Source organism: Pezoporus wallicus, unplaced genomic scaffold (genome assembly GCF_028554395.1).
Source record: "Pezoporus wallicus isolate ANWC-B61680 ecotype Strahan unplaced genomic scaffold, APGP_CSIRO_Pwel_v1 contig_8366, whole genome shotgun sequence".
Classification (NCBI taxonomy): Eukaryota; Metazoa; Chordata; class Aves; order Psittaciformes; family Psittacidae; genus Pezoporus; species Pezoporus wallicus.
Window position 1 is genome coordinate 23,862 of NW_026642977.1, and position 19,328 is coordinate 43,189.

The window sequence follows — 19,328 nt, forward strand, 5'->3', positions numbered from 1 at the left end:
TACAACTATATTTTTATTTCTCTTTCTCAGACCTCCTTTGAAATTCAAGATCTCTTTGTTTTTTAGTTGACTTTTTTTAAAATGCTGTAGTAGCAGAAGCCCATAGTGTCGTTGAGAGCTTTGTCCTTATTTCACAGATGCACTGGGAATTGTTTTAAATCTCCTTTCTGCTTTCCCATTACAGATGGTGATGATGACCCACAACTCTCCTGGGTGGCTTCATCTCCCTCCAGCAAAGATGTTGCATCACCCACTCAGATGATAGGAGATGGGTGCGATCTTGGCACTGGGGAGGAGGAAGGGGGGACTGGTCTGCCATATCCCTGTCTGTTTTGTGATAAGTCCTTCATTCGCCTGAGCTACCTTAAAAGACACGAGCAGATCCACAGTGACAAACTACCTTTCAAATGCACCTACTGTAGCCGGCTTTTTAAGCACAAGAGAAGTAGGGATCGCCACATAAAGCTTCACACAGGGGATAAAAAGTACCACTGCCATGAATGTGAGGCTGCGTTCTCTCGCAGTGACCACCTCAAAATTCACCTGAAAACTCACAGCTCCAGCAAACCATTCAAGTGTAATATGTGTAAACGTGGGTTTTCATCTACCAGCTCATTGCAGAGTCACATGCAAGCTCATAAAAAGAACAAGGAACATATGGCAAAGACTGAGAAAGATGGAAAGAAGGATGCTTTTATGTGTGATTACTGTGAAGAGACATTCAGTCATACTGAAGATTTTGAGAAGCACGTAATGATACTCCACCCACAGCTTTCTGTGAAGGCAGATTTGCAGTGTATTCATTGCCCTGAAGTATTTGCAGATGAACACTTGCTGCTCTCACACATTCATGAAGCCCATGCCAACAAAAACCACAAGTACCCTATGTGCTCAGAGCAGTTTTCTTCAGTGGAGGATGTCTATTGTCACTTGGACAGCCACAGACAACCTGACTCCAGCAATCACAGCATCAGCCCTGACCCAGTCTTGGGGAGTATGGCATCCATGAGCAGTGCAACACCCGACTCCAGTGTATCAGTGAAAAGAATTTCCACCCCAGATTTGACCTTAAAGCCTTTGAAAGGACAAAAGAAAATGAGGTCTGTGGACAGAGGGGAAGGCCAGAAATGGTCTAAAGTTGCCTACAGCTGTCCGTACTGCATGAAACGCGACTTCAACAGCCTTGCTGTTCTGGAGATCCACCTGAAGACCATTCATGCAGACAAACCTCAGCAAAGCCACACATGCCAGACTTGCCTTGATTCCATGCCTACACTGTACAACTTGAATGAACAAATGAGAAAAGTGCACAAAACCCATGCCTATCCCATGATGCAGTTTAGAAACATTTCTGCCTTTCACTGTAACTACTGCCTGGAGATGTTTGTGGATATCAACAGCTTACAAGAACACATCCATATTACTCACTGTGTCCTAAACACAAACCCTCAAAATGGCAACAATACTTTCTTCTGTAACCAGTGCTCCATGGGATTTCTGATGGAAGCAACCTTGACTGAGCATATTCAGCAGACTCACTGCAATGTAGGGAATTCAAAATCTGATTTCCCTGTCATTCAGCCAGCACAGTCTTCTATGGAAGTTTATTCATGCCCTTATTGCACAAACTCCCCCATTTTTGGCTCCATTATGAAGCTTACAAAGCATGTTAAAGAAAACCACAAGAACATTCCTCTGGCACACAGTAAGAAGTCTAAAGCAGAGCAGAGTCCAGTTTCTTCTGATGTTGAAGTCTCTTCCCCTAAAAGGCAGTGGCTTTCTGCTAGCATAAATTCAGTGTCTAATGTTGAATACCCATGTAATCAATGTGATCTAAAGTTCTCAAATTTTGAAAGTTTTCAAACCCATTTAAAGTTGCATTTGGAGTTGCTGTTGAGGAAACAGTCTTGCCCTCAGTGTAAAGAAGACTTTGATTCCCAGGAGTCTCTTCTGCAACATCTCACCATGCATTACATGACAAATTCAACTCATTATGTATGTGAGAGCTGTGACAAACAGTTTTCTTCGGTGGATGATTTGCAAAAACATTTGTTGGACATGCATACTTTTGTGTTGTATCACTGCACCCTTTGCCAAGAAGTTTTTGATTCCAAGGTATCTATCCAAGTGCATCTGGCAGTCAAGCATAGCAATGAAAAAAAGATGTATTGTTGCACAGCTTGTAACTGGGATTTTAGGAAGGAGATGGATCTCCAGATCCATGTGAAACATAGTCACATGGGGAATCCGTCAAAGTCTCACAAATGCATCTTCTGTGATGAGACCTTTAGCACAGAGGTAGATCTGCAGTGTCACATCACAACCCACAGCAAAAAATACAATTGCAAGTTTTGTAGCAAAGCTTTTCATGCAATAATCTTGCTTGATAAGCACTTGTGGGAAAAACACTGTGTTTTTGATGCTAGCATGGAGAATGGTACAGCTAATGGCATGACCCCAACTAATAAGACAGAAGGGGTAGATATCCAGAACATATTAATGAAGAATCCAGATACTTCTAACAGTCATGAAGCCAGTGAGGATGATGTAGATGCTTCTGAGCCCATGTATGGCTGTGACATTTGTGGGGCTGCCTACACTATGGAGGTCCTCTTGCAGAACCATCGTTTGAGAGACCATAACATCAGGCCTGGGGAGGATGACTGTTCTAGGAAGAAAGCAGAATTCATCAAAGGTAGCCACATGTGTAATATTTGCTCAAGGACCTTCTTCTCAGAAAATGGCCTGAGAGAACACATGCAGACCCATCAAGGCCCAGCCAAGCACTACATGTGCCCCATCTGTGGGGAACGCTTCCCATCACTCCTGACCCTGACGGAGCACAAAGTCACTCACAGCAAGAGTTTGGATACAGGGACATGTCGGATTTGCAAAATGACGCTGCAGAGTGAGGAGGAATTTATCGAGCACTGCCAGATGCATCCAGATCTCAGAAACTCCCTCACTGGGTTTCGTTGTGTCGTCTGCATGCAGACAGTCACCTCTGCCCTTGAGCTGAAAATTCATGGGACGTTCCATATGCAGAAATTGGCAGGAAACTCTGCAACCTCGTCTCCCAATGGCCAGGCCTTGCAAAAACTCTACAAGTGTGCATTGTGCTTGAAGGACTTATGGAATAAGCAGGACTTGGTAAAGTTGGATGTGAATGGCCTTCCCTATGGCCTGTGCACTGGATGCATTACCAGGAGCACCAATGGACAGTCTTCAGGCTTGACTCCACAGGAGGTGAATGAGAGACAGTGTGGCAGTCTGAGGTGCCCAGAGTGTAGTGTCAAATTTGAAAGTGCCAAAGACCTAGAGAGTCACATTCAGGTTGACCACCGAGACCTGATGCCTGAGACTAGTGGCCAAAGGAAAGGTGCCCAAACATCCCCTGTTCCCAGAGTAAGTACAGCTGAACTTTAAAATGTCTGAGGGATAAAATGTAGACCTTCAATGAGACTGAGAACTGATTTGTTGTAATTCTTTTTTTGTTTGTTTTTTAGCTGTCACTTTATAAAATTACTAGTGCTACTAAAAAACCCAACAAAACAGGAGGAAAAGTAGAGTAAGGCACATAGAAAAATCAGATGTTGCTCAGCCTTGCAGGCTCCATGTGTGCTTGTATGTGTGTGTGGATGATTTTAAAAGTGATTTTAAAAGGATCTGCTTCATGGCCCTCTGATAAGATAGCAGTTTTCTTAGCAGATCTGGAAATAGTCGTCTAATGCAGGTTACATCTAAGTGTGCTCTCCTTCAATGTTTGCAGATAGCCTGCTTTCCCATTTCTTAGCTTACAAGATACTTGGGAACATGCAGATCCAAGAAAGGTTTCGGAAGCCTATTCAGGAGATTAATATCATTTGTAGTTTATAGTCTTTTAAAATTGTTTGTTGACATTTTGGTTCAAGATTGGGCCAAGTCAGTCCTTCCTCTGTCAGGAACAAATAGAATGAGTAGATTTTGAAAATCTTGGGAGACCAACAGCAAAGACATCTGAGTATTGATATCATCTGACATCTTTAATTAAACATGATGAGGTGAGATTTTCAAAAGTATCTAAGGAAATTAGGCACCCAACTCCTAATGAATAATTCCAATCATAGATGCCTGTTTATGCCAATCTGATAATTAAAGCACCCACAAGCACATCTCACTGTATTAAAAGAACCTGAAAATGACATTCAACTAGAACACTGGGGGCTCAGTAAGTAAGAGAAAACCCTAAGTACAGCCTGAGGACACAGTCTGAGATGCCTGCACTAGAGCTGGTGGAGGCTGTATGTGTCCCCAGCAGGACTTGTTAGCTCTGGCTCAGCACTGGGGCACACGAGGCAGCAGCGTCCAGTGGAGCTGGGCTGTGTCCAGCTAGCTCGGAGCACGGCACTGCCTGCGCCAGCACCCGCTGGCATCAATGCCCCCTTCCAGGCTTCTGAGTGAATCCCCCAGAAAGTTTAATTTCTTGGTTTTTTGCTTTTTTAGTAAAACAGCTGCATATTGTTCCCTCTGTGTGCGTTGAATGTTATGACTAAGCCTCTAGATGCACACACCTAATTCTGCAGAAGAATGAGGAATGGAAATATCCTTCCTTCGGTGTGATACCTCTTGAAAATTTGTCTGGGGCTCTGGCTAGGTCATTCTCCTTCCTCCTCCTCTGGCCTTTATTTCCTTCTAAATTCTTTAAAGCACCTCTGTTCTCTTAGGTAAGACTAATTCTTACTTCATAGCCTGAAGTATTACTTTTTCTTTCCTATTGACTATCAGAAGCAGAATATGTTGCCTTATTCTGCTCTTATTTCTTGCTTTAACTCTTTCTTTTCAGTGACAGCTTCCATACTCATTCTCTCAAGGGAGAGTTTTAAGTTCTTCAATAAGGTAAATGCCTTGAATTTCATCCCATGAGAGAAGGTCTTAGTTCCTTTGTAGAAGATAATGAAAAATCAGCATTTGTGATGATGGCAAATGTTACTTTCAACAGGTGTCTATGGCCTGCACATATGCTGATATCAGAGACATTTATGGTATACATCCCAGGAATAGATATATTGTTGTTAGGAATAATTCATTGCAGGTACAAGAGGTGAACTCTGATATCAGTTAACATGGAAACTATTGATGTTTCACTCAGGTTTCTCAAGGCAATGACTGCCCTTTGTGTCTGCCTAGCACAGGAGTTTTCAAAGAAAGAATTACACTGTCTTTTAAATGGTAGTAAACCTCTCTATTTCAGGAATAGCATTTACTTTACTTCATTGGTGTCATAGCAAAGCTCAGCAAGTTGAACACAGTCTTTCTTGTAATCTTGTTAGCATTCTGCTTACAGGTAAAATACCATTTTACTGGAGCAATCTTAAGTGCACAATGCATGTAGAGTTATCTGCAGATGTCCAGAGAAAAAAAGCTACTTCTCTCCAGTTCATGAGCACTTCTACATTTCTTTTTTAAACACCTTATTGATTTTTCTTTCTTAAACAGAAAAGCCATTGAAGACAAGGTACAGTCAGAAAGTATGGGGAGATTAGAGTTTAAGTAGTGGGTATATATTTCAGAGTAAATAAGAATAGGCAGAATGAAATCCAAGCAAATAGAAAAGATGATGACATACAAAATCCGTAACTTCTTTCAGTGTCAGAAATCATTCCACCAGCAGTTGCACTTCTTGAATTGAAAAAATGGGCATGAAAGCCTAAAGGAATTTCAGGGAAAAAAAAAAAAAGAAAGAAATGAAGAAAATAAATATTAGCTCTTGATGAATAAAAAGTTAATATATTTGGGAAGGGAAAAAGAGCAGGAAAAAAAGGACAATTCCTGTTTACTGTATGTATTAATGTTTGTGTATATACACACATGGATATAGCACCACAAAGGAAGCATGAAAATTTTATTTTTAATTTTTTTACTATCGAACTTTTGGATGTTTTGTTCTGAAAATCAGATGGAAACAGCTAGATGAGGATCAAAAAGCACTCATAATTACTTGTAAGCTTGGGGGCTTGTTTTTTTTTTTTTATCCATAAGAATGAAAGAAAGCACATAACCCTTGAAAATTCTGCTGTATTCTGTCTTCTTCAGTTACATTTTAATATAGCAAACAACCAGGAATAAATATTTTTGAATTGATCAGATTTGTTGCTAGGACTTCTAACTAGGATCCAATCATGATGGTCAATAAGATAGATTTCCAGATGGAGAAAATTTTTGCGTTGTGTACATGGCAACATCTGCATTGGGGGATTTGTTATTAGGAGATTTTAAGTCAAGTCAATGGTCTTCCATAAGGAACATCTCTAAGAGGAATAAATAAAGTACACCTTAGTAGTAAAAGGTTGATCTAACATCAGTTTGTGTTTGATTCTTATAGTTTTACATGAGCTATTCTGTTTGGATATGACTGAAAGGATTTTTTTAAATGAGCATCACAGGTGGAGGTACCATTCCAGTATCTGACACATGCATAGCTCAAGACCTTTCTAATTCTATCATGATGGCATAAGAGGTAATGCTTTCATGTTTTTCTGAACATATTTCTGTGTGTAGGAGCTTCAGTTTTGAATATATTCTATGAATTCCTTTTAACATGTCTTGAGAAACATGAATAGTTGTTTAGTATTGAGATTTCTTATTGCCCCTTGTAATACTGGAAACAGTCGTGTTTCAAGCTGTTCTTTGTCTTACACAGATTTATCCTCATTTTGTACCATAGTTATTGTGAACAATGCTTGTTTAACATTGACAATGGAAAATGCTTAGTCTTTCATTAAATTTCTATCTTTAATGGTGTTACATTTTTAGCCCACCTAGATTATTTGGACTGAAGAAGCAAAGGAGGTGGCATAGAAAGTTGGAAGAATGAACCCCGTTGTGCTCCTTTACTCAGTTCCTTTTCTCCTGCACACTTTCTTGGACTCAGTTCCTTCTCTTTGTTCTCCCCTGCACCTCTTCTCTTCCCTTGTAAATTTACTTGAATGGAGGAATATTTTCTTTGTAGAACAGGAAATTATTTCCAGATTTAAAGGAAAGGTCTGGAAAACCCATGGGAACAACGGTTACTTGAGAAATCAGAAGCCTCTTGTTATTGCTACTATTTTGTGCCAAGATTAGAATTAAATATCATGACTTAACGGGGATTGAACACCTGCTCATCTGGTCTCTTGTCACCTAGATGCCATCATCCAGACTCTGTTAGCTCCTCAGAGTCTGAGCACCTTTGTTGTCACCACTTGTGAAGATAGAACTTTAAAAACAGATAACTCACCCATTAATAATGTCTGTGAAGCCATGATACCCACATGATACCCACAAGAAGTTCTTATTTGGTACCACAAATAACACAACCTTGTATTTAAACTAGTGCTCCCCATTTACTGAGAATGGAAGTCTAGTTTTGTGACATTCTTTTAAAAAAATTATTAATGAGCCAAAAAATAATCTCTTCCATCTCTTGCATATACATTTGGGTGCTAATCTAGCTGTAGCTATTTTGTGGGCTGTATAAGGCCATTTATTAACCTCACTCCATATCAAGCAGGGTACCCTATCACAAGAGCCATAACCTCAGTTAAGCTGCTCTTGTGCGTGCATGTATCTCAGCTGAGGCTGAAGATAATACTAAAAGGAAGTATGAAATCTGGCCCCTCTGAGGGGTGGTCACGCCAAGCAGAGTGTTATAAGTTTGTGAAATAGTGTGGAGGAGTTTGTACTGGATCTGTGGGTAAACAAAGACATCCTGTCTCCAGGTCTGTTAGCAAGTTTTCAGAAGCACTGAAATCAATAAAAAAATGTGAATTATTTGTTTGTGTTTAACATAACTTTAAAGGTTTGAAATAGAGTTGAGCTGAAATATTGTCCTTTTTAGCTAGTTACTTATGGAACCCTCATAACAGAGGTAAGTGTTGAACAAGGGGCAGAACTTAGTCAGCTTTGAAGTTTTAAAGAGGAAGGTTTCAAGTTTTAAATGTGACCACATGAATCCTTCACTTCCCAAATCCTGTTTTTCTCCTCCAAGGCTTTTTGTGTTTTGTTTTGTTTTTAAAGTTAGGAGCCCTCAGCATGTGTATGCCGGTGTGTTTGAGAGGACATGTGTACATGTGTGTGCTGTGCTTGTCTGCCAGAAGAGACTCCCAAGAAAAAGTGCTGCAGAAATCCAGCTGCTTTTCCATCAGCAGCCTTGATTTCTGAATGGACTCCAGGAAGATACTTTCTTGAGCTGCCTAGGGACAACTAGCCAGTCCAAACTATTTCCTTTTATGTGGTTGGCTGTGTCAGATTTTGGTCAATGGAGTGCAGCCTTCTTCCTATTATCATGTGAATTACCCGTTGTTATTTTAGCCTGGACTGCATACAGAATTCATGGAATAGGCATAACATCCATAGACTGGTGCATTTGTTATTATGGTATTGCAGCATGTTCATTAACTTCCAGCAGTCTAACTTGTTGCTACTGATGACATGGAAAGTAGTTAAGAAGCTCTTGGCAGCACTTAATTGTTCTTTCCTCAGCAGATGTTTGAGAAAATAGGATCCCATGCGCAGAGGGGGATGACAGCAACTCCTCTGTTTAACTCAAAACTTACTTATTACTGCTGTCCTAAAAATGTGATTATAAGGTGTGGGATGGAGGCTGTAAGAAAAATTCAAGTGTGTCTAAAAGTGCACAAACCCCACCTACAAAATATTTTCCTTCAAAAAAGTTAGGACGGTGTTGTTTACCAAATTGGGTTTCTCAGTGCTAATGGCTTGGGTTTCTCATCCATTCCTCGGCTAACTAAACTTGTGGCCAGTTCACGGAGATTTCACATAGGCTCTGCTGCCATCCACACTGGCTGTAAGGATGTGGACCACATGCTCATGGCTGGTGGCAACTGCTTCAGCAGGAGTTATTCTCTAGGAAGAAGTAGGCAGAAAAAGCCAAAATTTTCTAAATTGCATGTCAAAAGATGCCTAGTTAGATAGCATATTCCCATGCAGTCAATGAGCATACACATTAGACCAAAGCACTGTGATCCTGGAGAGTTTCTGCTAGTATACAAAAAACCCACTTAGCATTCATTTTTTTTTTCCTAACTTGGATGTCTAAGTTGTCAACATGCATTTTAATTTCTAGAAATTATTTCTTTGATTTTTTCCTGTCATGTTGCACAAGTGCAAACACCACTGTCAATCTGAGTGCAAACTCCATTTTTCCTATTTGAATAAATGGTTCATATAATTGCCTCTTCACAGTGTCTCCTGCCTTCTGCAGCTAAGCCTCCCTGGTATGATGCTGAGACAGAGAAAATAATGCACAACAGATTGTGCTAGGAAACAATTCCTTGTGGTAATGCAGTTTTTCCAGAATTTCTGATGGGATGCCATTACAAAATATACTTTTTTCCTTTCACTTCCCCAAGTAACTATAGGTGTTTTGCCTACTATATTTTGAGTTTAACTAAAGATGGATTTTTTTGAGAAAGTTGATCTTTTTCTGAAAACAGTTACCTTTCAATGTCTTTTATTTCACTCTACAGGAATTTTTACTGCAATGGGTTAAATGACACAAGCAGTCTTATTATGGCTTAAGCACTCAGAGTTTCAAATACTATAACTTGGAATTTTTAAAATTGAAATAAAAAATTCTCCTAAAGCAGGCTGTTAATTAGAGGGTGCATTTATGGTCCCAGAAAAGCCCAGCCCAACTTGGTGTCTTGTTGGGGATATGTGAGCAGAAAAGGCCTCAGTGGAAGTTGAAGCATGTAACATGCTATATTCATGATCACACTTGCCTTATGCTACACTGCAGTTTTCTCTAATCTCTTTTTGGTTATTAAACAGAAAAAGACCTATCAATGCATCAAGTGCCAGATGACCTTTGAGAATGAGAGAGAGATACAAATCCATGTCGCTAACCATATGATTGGTAAGACATTCTTTAAACTAGGCCACTCATTGGCTCCTCTTTTTTTTCTGCTACTCTTTGAAATTCACTATTCTGATAACTTGTTAACATTCCTGCTGTAATTTCTTTTTTTATCTATCAAGGAAAATTGTTTTGATGTAATGATTCTTTACTTCAAAGCTTTTAAAATATGTGGTTATAAAAGTGCTACTGCTGAGCTTTTTTTCCATACCCTTTTAGAGTCTTCATGTAGCATTTTCATTTATATTAAAATCAAACTTTTGAAAGTATCTTCCATTCGATAGCATAAATTTCTCTCTATCCTTGTAAAAAGTACTTGCCAGTTATAAACCACTTAGGATCTATAATGTTTCAATTTTGTATGTCATGACATTGAATAGATTTAACTGCTAGCATTTTCCCAGCTACATGATGTGAATTCCTGAGGAACATTGTCAAAATAAAACACTTAAAGAGTTATTTCAGTGGGGTTTTTTTTCTTCATTTTCCAACAACTCTGGGCTTCAGAAAGTTCAACTTTTCAGACATACAAGTGCTTTAAAAAATCAGTGCTTGCTGCCTTCTACTATGGTCCTGTCACAAGTTTGTAGTGTAGTATTATTGTAATCTGATGGGTTGTATTTCTGCTGCAGCTATTTAGTTGCTTTTCTGATGAACACAAAGAAATGTTTTTCCTGTCTGTACAGATGTTATAAATATATGCATTGGCCCAAGAGGTCAGTTTATTTTGATGCATAGACCATGAAGGAGATACTTCCACATGCCATATAGGCAAATGTTGGATGAGATCTTTCAAGGACCTACAGTACACTCTGTGTGTCTCATATATTCACATGAAGCATTTACCTCCCATAAGCATAATGGTTTTCCTTCAGCAATTTTACATCAAGGAAACTTTTCTCCTGTCAATGCATGTATGCAACTCCTATTATCTTTGAAGAGAATTATGCATAAATGCCAGAGAGACAGAAATGTGGAATGACACAGTCTTCATACTCCCACCCCAAAATGAAAAGTCACAACAATTTTCACCTGAGTGCCAGGCAGGAGTTTGAAGTCAATGTCAAGCAGGTTTAGATGAAGATATCTAAAAATGTTTGCTTTTGTACCAGGTGTTAATGTAATATCTTGTTTGCAAGCTTGAAGAGTGAGATCCTTGTTAATTCACAGAATCATAGAATCACAGAATAGTTAGGGCTGGAAAGGACCTTAAGATCAAATAGTTCCAACCCCCCTGCCATGGGCAGGGATGTCTCACAATAAACCATGTTGCCCAAGCCTCTGTCCAACCTGGCCTTGAACACTGCCATGGATGGAGCATTTACCATTTCTTTGGGCAACCTGTTTCAGTGCCTCACCACCCTCACAGTAAAGAACTTCTTCCATATATTCAACCTAAACCTCCCCTGTTTAAGTTTTAACCCATTACCCCTTGTCCTACCACTACAGTCCCTAAAGAAGAGTCTCTCTCCAGCATCCTTGTAGGCTCCCTTCAGACATTGGAAGACTGCTCTGAGGTCTCCACTCAGCCTTCTCTTCTCCAGGATGAAGAGCCCCAACTTTCTCAGCCTGTCCTCATATGGGAGGTGCTCCAGCCCCTTTAGCATACTTGTGGCCCTCCTCTGGTCTTGTTCCAACATTTCCATGTCCTTCTTATGCTGAGGACACCAGAATTCACACAGTACTCCAAGTGAGGTCTCGCAAGAAAAGAGTAGAGGGGCAGGATCACCTCCTTCAACCTGCTTGGTCACGCTCCTTTTGATGCAGCCCAGGATATAGTTGGCTTTCTGGGCTGCAAGTGCACACTGCCAGCTCATGTTAAATTTCTCATTGACCAACACCCCCAAGTCCTTCTTCACAGGGCTGCTCTGAATCTCTTCTCTGCCCAACCTGTAGCTGTGCCTGGGATTGCTCCAACCCAGGTGTAGGACCTTGCACTTGGCATGGTTAAACTTCATGAGGTTGGCATCAGCCCACGTCACAAATGACTTCATGTAGCTCCCCCCTAGATTTTTTTATTTTTTTTTAGGAAGCCTGAAAGAAAAAGTCCTTAGGCAAGCTTAGTACTTGCTTCAACTTAATTTGTAATACAGTAGCTAATAAATGATTTTTTAATACAAAGGTCATGAAGTACCAAGTTAAGATTCTGCTTGATTCAAGAGGGGAATTCTTTGTCCTTTTGAAAACATGCAATTTCTTCTTTTTCCAGTAACTGATGTGTGAAGTTTATATATGTATATCCCCAGATTAGTTTTCTGTGTAATAATAATCGATGACATTATCAGGTTTACTATTAGAACCATCTAACCAATTTTCTATTGGAAAACAGCAGTGGTAGAAGGCATAGGTGGGTAAGAAAAGTGTGGTGATGCTGTTTTTGAAAACTGTACCTCTTGTTTCCTTAGAGCTGTATGTAAGTTATTATAGATATTTGGAAGAACTCTATATAAATACAAAGGTACATATAGACTCAGTTACCTAGACTTGGAACATTGTAAATGCCAGGACATGGTGAGAAAATATGCGATTATTACATTGTGGTGTCAAGTCTTTGTGTTTCTTTGCTGAGATATGGACTGAGAACATTCATTAAGTTCAAGTCATCACTTTTATACACTGCAGTTTAGGAAAGAGTGAAGTATAGAAAGCTTTAATATGGAACCAAGCTTCTTCTCACTATGGTCATCTCAATGCACAAGGGACTCATGGCCCCCTCTCCTTCAAGACATGTAACTGCTTCCAAAAAGGTGTTGCCAGTGAGTATGCTGATGGTATTTTTTTTTTTCCTAGGGAATACTGAAGGTGAAAGTAGAGGCTAGATATCACCATTTCTCCAGCAAGAAATGCTGTTGCCCTGGATTCAGCAGTAGCAGTCATTTTTTCTCCTTCTTAGTAGCTGGTGCAGTGCTGTGTTTTTGGCTTTCAGCCTGGGAACAACTCTGATAACACCAATGTTTTTAGTTGTTGATAAGTAGTGTTATTCAAGGGCATTGAAAGGATATCCTCATGTCTTCTCCATGATCCCGCAGGAAAAAAACAATTGTTGTGGTTTAAGCCCAGCTGGTAACTCAGAACCACACGGCCACTTGCTGACTCCCCCCCCTCTTCCTTCTCCAGCTCCCAGAGGGATGGGGAGGAGAATCGAAAGAATGTAACTCCCACGGGTTGAGATGAGAACAGTCCAGTAACTAATGTATAACACAAACCACTACTGCTACCACCAGTAATAATAATGATAAGGGAAATAAAGAAGGGAGAGAATACAACTGCTCACCACCTGCCAACCGATACTCAGCCCAACTGAGCAGTGATCTAGCCCTTCCAGGTAACTGCCCCCAGTTTATATAGTGGGCATGATGTTCTGTGGTATGGAATACCCCTTTGGTTAGTTTGGGTCAGGTGTCCTGTCTCTGCTTCCTCCCGCCTTCCCCTCCTCCCTGGCAGAGCAGGAGACTCAAAGTCCTTGGTCAGAGTAAACATTACTTAGCAACAACAAAAAACATCAGTGTTATCACCATTGTACCCAGGCAGAAAGCTGAAACCACAGCACTGCACCAGCTACTAATAAGGAGAAAAATGACTGCTACTGCTGAACCCAGGACAGGTGTTCAGGGTGAAAGTTTTAGAGAGGAGAGGTCTTTGAAACATTGCACTGATTTGGGCTCCTTTGTAACATCTCCATGCCCACATTTTCAGGCATTGGGGAGTCCACCTGGGACTATATCAAAAACTTTCAGTAGTTCTTGCTGCCTCTGTACTTGCTTACCTCCTGTTGTGCTGACCTGGCAATGCTTATCTCCCCACCTACCACTGCTTCTGATTTGCAGTCTCTATTAGATGCAGAGAAGAATGGGTACACAGCTCTGGGCTCTACGGGAGGGACTGAGCAGGCATGGCAGCAGCCAGAAGCATGTAAATCTGTCAGTGCAGCTTCTCCCTGGTGTCTGGGGGAGTTTCCATTGCAGGGCCACCACTGAGTCCCCACAGCATGTAAGTGGTGTCTGTCCTGGGGAAAAGGTCCCAGCACTCACCCATCCTGTGCTGCCAAGGGAGATCCCACTCAAAACCATGTACAGGATTTGGCCCAGGGTTTTCCTATTGTTTTTTTTTACACCTGTGCTGTTACCAAAGCCAGGCTGGGTGCCCTAAATAATATTTTTCAGGGTGTACAAATTTCCACAGATGTGTTGCTCTACATGCAGGTCAGGCCCCCCAGTACCATGGGAAAGTGCATTTGAATCCATGCTGGGGCTCTCAGCCATTTGGGTAAGGGATGTGGCCACAGCAATGCTTCTCTCTGTCTTGGTTAGATGGATGATGTTTCCTTTTTAATGTCCAAAAAAGATGAACAACTGTCCCCACCCTTCTTTCTCCCTTTCTCTAAGGAAGTCTCCTGGCAAACGTGCATGGGGAAACTCAACTGCGGTGCAGTTAGTGCTGGAACAGGGGAAATAATGATTCCTGGTCATTCTCTAACACTGGGATAGCTGCAGGACCTTCCTGCCTCAGGCTCCAGAGGGTCTCTAAGGGTTTGTGGACTCATGAGAGGTTGTCCAACTCCTCGGAGCTCAGCAGAGCCCTTCTCTGGTGCTGCTCCTGTCCTTACACATGCAACTGTTGGTGCTCTCAGTCAAAATTCACATCTGAATTCTGGTGAGCAGTGAGGGAGGGGGGGCAGGCTGGAGGTGTGGTATATGCATGAGGCCCTGTTTGTGCTTTGGGAGCCACTGGGGACAAAAGGGAGTGCTGGAGGAAAAACTTCCAGAAGTCACATGGAAATTGTTCAGTGGTCTGGTTCTTGGACTGCTGTCTGGATAAATACCTCCCTGTCTGATGTGATGGGGATGACCAAGTTAAACACTGTGTTTGGAGGAACAGGGGGAATTTTCTGAGTACTGCCCTAAGCCATGGTATATTATATATGTAGCATAGGGCTCCAAGTACCTGAATTACATTTCCTGTCCTTGGATATCAAGTTTCAAGTTCAGCATTAAAAGCAAAGAGAAGTGATAACATCCATATGTTCTGATGACAGATAGGATATGCCACAAAGTGACCACACACTAGCTGTATAATATGCAGAGTTCATTAAACAAGCACACTAAAGCCAATAAGCACAATAAAGCAAGCACACTAATGTGAATTAGGTAAATATATATAGAGAGAATAAGAACAATAAAGCAAATCAGAGATATAGGTACATAAGTAAAGTACCAAAGAAAGTTAGCAATGCATTAAATCATTACTGCATAGAGAGAACAGAGATTAAGAAGGGATATATCACCAATTACCACTGAATCATCATCCAGGCCCACACTTCCAGCTAGGAAGCCCCATTGCAGCTGATGCCAGGAGTCTCAGGTAACTGGGAAAATTCCTACACAGTGGTGTAGGTGAAGCTTCTCTTATGGCCACAAGAGGATCCCCCTTATCAAAACGACCGGCTTTATGCCAGATCTCTAATCGTTTACTCGTGGGACCATGCAGTTTCTCATGACCTCACCGTTGTCCACTGTGAGAGTGTGGGCCAGGTGCCCCAGTGCAGCCATGTACGAAGGTCATAGAACAGCTGCCCACCTATGTTTTCCTGCCTCTTTCTGACAGTCGCGATGAACATAAACATATATACTCTACAGAATACACTGTGGCAGGCAACAACCTTTGTTGTGCCTCTCAGTCATGAGAGGGAATCAACTCCCAGCTATGTTCCCATCCGTTACACTATCCATAGTTACATTTCTTTCAGATGCATACAAGTATTCTAAGCGGAAGATGACCCAATACAGGGTTTTTTTGTTGACATTTAAAAATAACAGAATATTTAAAGATAACAAAATAAGTTTATTGCTCCATAAGAGGTCAAACTGCAATAATAACCACAGAAATAATTTTCTAAAAAGCAGCAATTTAGAAAGCTGATTTTATGTTTGAAAGAATTAGCAGTTGATACCAAGCTCAATCACTGAGATGAAAACAGCACAGTGGTGAAGGGGTTGAGATAAGATTCAAAAATCAAACATAAACTAATACATTCCCAGTTATGTTTTTCTCTTCTGTTTAAAAACGGAAGCAAACAACTTTAACTTTTTACTTAGGAACGCATCATTATCATAAATTCAGATCTTAACAAAATTGATAGTTCATATATTATATAAATAAAAATTTAGACTCATTTTGGATGGTCTTGGACTTCTGCACGTCACAGTAAATTCTAAGTGCATGTGTATGTGAAAAGGATGTAGGTTAGGATCATTTTGCAGAACTGACTTTTATATATGCGGAAATACTAGCCCTGGGCGTCTCTAATAGGGATGTAAAGCATTTCTGATACTCAGCCTGATCTTGTGAAGTGCTTTGTTCCTCGTTCTCATTGATTTGGGAGCTGAGGACAACTAGCGCTTCTCAGAATCTCTCTTATGATAAAACATCTTTTATTTTATATGAAATAAATGTAGTCAATATTGGAAGAATGGCAGCTTCAATTCTTTTAAAAATCCTATTTTTTTGTGTTTAACACAGTACTTGAGTTCATTTAAAAGCTTAAGGCTGCTATTTGGTAAATACATTCCCTTCCATTAAGATACCATCATGATATTGTGTCCTGAGAGAAATTTTTTTAATTCTTGAGGGAAAATCTTCAGACCTAAGTGCTACTGTTAGTTAAAGAATATACATAGTAGTGGTGATGATGACATTGTAAAGCACTATCTTGGTAACATCTTTCAGGCATTATGGCAAATAAAAATGTGCCAGATTGTTTTTGAAGCATTAGATGCAAATTATCAACAGGAACATATTTCTGGACTCAACAGCTGAATGTGTGAATTAATTATGGACACATTAGGAACTCAGAAATATTTTTTTATCTTTGATGTTTGTAAAGCATATTCCAAGTAATTGCTCTTTTTATGCATAAATGAACGTACAACCTTCATATATTTACTCAGCACTTGCTTCAATGTTCAATTCTATGTGGACTTGCCTTAACAGTATTTGCTAAATTTTCATTTGGCTGGATACTGTGAAAGACAGGGAAAAGAAAGCTAAGTGTATTTATCTTAATAGATGAACAACATACATGATGTTTCCACATGGACACGAGAGCCTTAATCCTAACATATGCAAGTGCCACGAGCTGGCCAGAGCCCTGATGGTGCTGCTGCAGGAGATTTTGCCCAAATGGAGCTTGCTCCTGACGCAGGCTTCTGGGCTGAGGGATTTGCTATGCCAATAGGTCCTCATGTTATTTAGTCAAACTCTAAGCCCTGGGTTTCTATTTTTTGTGTTAATTATTTTTAGCATTAAGCACTTGTGCAAGTAGTTAAATAACATTGGCTATTTATTTATTTATTTATTTATTTATTGGTTATTTAACAGAGCCTTGGGTGACACGGTTTAGTGCAAGGTGTCCCTGCCCATGGCAGGGGGGTTGGAACTAGATGATCTTAAGGTCCTTTCCGACCCTAACTATTCTATGATTCTATTGTAAAGAGTATAGTCTTTAAAAGGCTAGAAATGTTTTCATTTCAAAGCCACACTTTTTAACAGTGTAGTCTCACTGAAAGCTAAATCGCCATTGCAAACAGACATAAGAAGCTCCCTTTAATATAAACAATATCATCCCTTAATATAATTTGTTACTTAATTGGTTTCTTGTTTTGAAACTTGTTTCATAACACTGAATTTCTACTGACCCTTCTTTTCTAAGGCTGGAAAGTTCATTACCACAACTCTTAATAATTTTAGCCAATCATACTGTGTAGCTGTGGCCTCATGTAATTGTTATCTATGCATATTTGTTCATACAAATTACACTACTTCATAAGAATCTATTTTGTTTTGCTTGTTTATCTACCAGAAAAGAAATAATATTTCCCTTAATGTATTCATTCACATGTTCCTTCTGCATTTTTCATTTCATTTACAACTTGGAAATAGTAGTTCAGTTTTCACAGAAATTTTTATGGCTGCTATGACAACATTCCAGTTTTGCATTATATATGCTTAATTGGCTATAACCACAGTTTTACATAGCTTTCATTCTTTGAGTTTGGAGGCTGTAAGGAATCTTAACACAGTTAACAATTTTCATATGCAGTTATGATTACACTTATGTTGTGGTGGAAGCCCAGCTGGCAACTCAGAACCACACAGCTGCTCACTCACTCACTCCCTTCTTGCCCCTGCTCCCGGAAGGACGGGGAGGAGAATTGCAAGAATGTAACTCCAATGGGTTGAGATAAGAACAGTCCAGTAACTAAGGTATAATACAAAAATACTACTACTGGCAACAATAAAAATAATGATAAGGGAAATAATAACACCACCTACACCTGGGTTGGAGCAATCGCAGGCACACCTACAGGTTGGGCAGAGAAGAGATTCAGAGTGGCCCTGTGGAGAAGGACTTGGGGGTATTGGGAAATGAGAAAATGAACATGAGCCGGCAGAGTGCGCTCACAGCCCAGAAAGCCAACCGTATCCTGGGCTGCATCAAAAGGAGAGTGACCAGCAGGTCAAAGGAAGTGATCCAGCCTCTCTACTCTGCTCTTGTGAGACCTCACTTGGAGTATTGCATACAATTGTGGTGTCCTCAACATGAAAAGGACATGGAACTGTTGGAACAAGTCCAGAGGAATCCACGAGGATGATCAGGGGACTGGAGCACCTCACCTATGAAGATAGATAGGCTAAGAAAGTTGGGGCTGTTCAGCCTGGAGAAGAGAAGGCTGCGTGGAGACCTCAAAGCAGCCTTCAAACATCTGAAGGGGGCCTCTAAGGATGCTGAGGATGAACTATTCATTAGGGACTGTAGCGATAGGAAAAGGGGTAACAGTTTAAAACTTAAACAGGGAAAGTTTAGATTGGATATAAGGAAGAAATTCTTTACTGTGAGGGTGGTGAGGCACTGGAATGGGTTGCCCAAGGAAGTTGTAAATGCTCCATCCCTGGTGTTGTTCAAGGCCAGGCTGGACAGAGGCTTGGGCAACATGGTTTAGTGTGATGCATCCCTGCCCATGGCAGGGGGGTTGGAACTAGATGATCTTAAGGTCTATGATTCTAAGGGGAGGGAATACAGATGATTACTACCTGCCGACTGATACTCAGCCCTACCCGAACAGCTATCTGGGCCTTTTGGGTAAATCCCCCCAGTTTCTATACTGGGCTTGACATGCTTGGAATAGAATACCACTTTGGCTAGTTTAAATCAGGCATCTAGTTTCTGCTTCCTCATGGCTTCTTGTGCCCCTCCTCACTGGCAGAGCATGAGACTGAAAAGTCCTTGTTTGGAGTAATCATTACTTAGCAACAGCTAAAAACATTGGTGTGTTATCAGCACTGTTCTCAGGCTAAAGTTGAAAACACAGCACTGCACCAGCTACAAAGAAGGAGAAAAAACACTGCTACAGCTGAACACTGGACAACCTGTGCA

The 19,328-nt window shown here is 40.6% G+C and overlaps 1 protein-coding gene across 1 annotated transcript in view; it reads left to right on the forward strand.

Annotated features, from left to right (window-relative positions):
* Positions 1-230: 230 nt before the first annotated feature.
* The window catches only part of LOC130592252 (zinc finger protein 423-like), a 108,987-nt gene continuing 89,889 nt past the window's right edge, over positions 231-19,328 (forward strand). The window contains exons 1-2 of the mRNA XM_057396461.1: positions 231-3,405; positions 9,811-9,895. Coding sequence (XP_057252444.1) covers positions 259-3,405; positions 9,811-9,895 — 3,232 coding nt within the window. The 5' untranslated portion in view covers positions 231-258. The remainder of the gene's footprint in view (positions 3,406-9,810; positions 9,896-19,328) is intronic.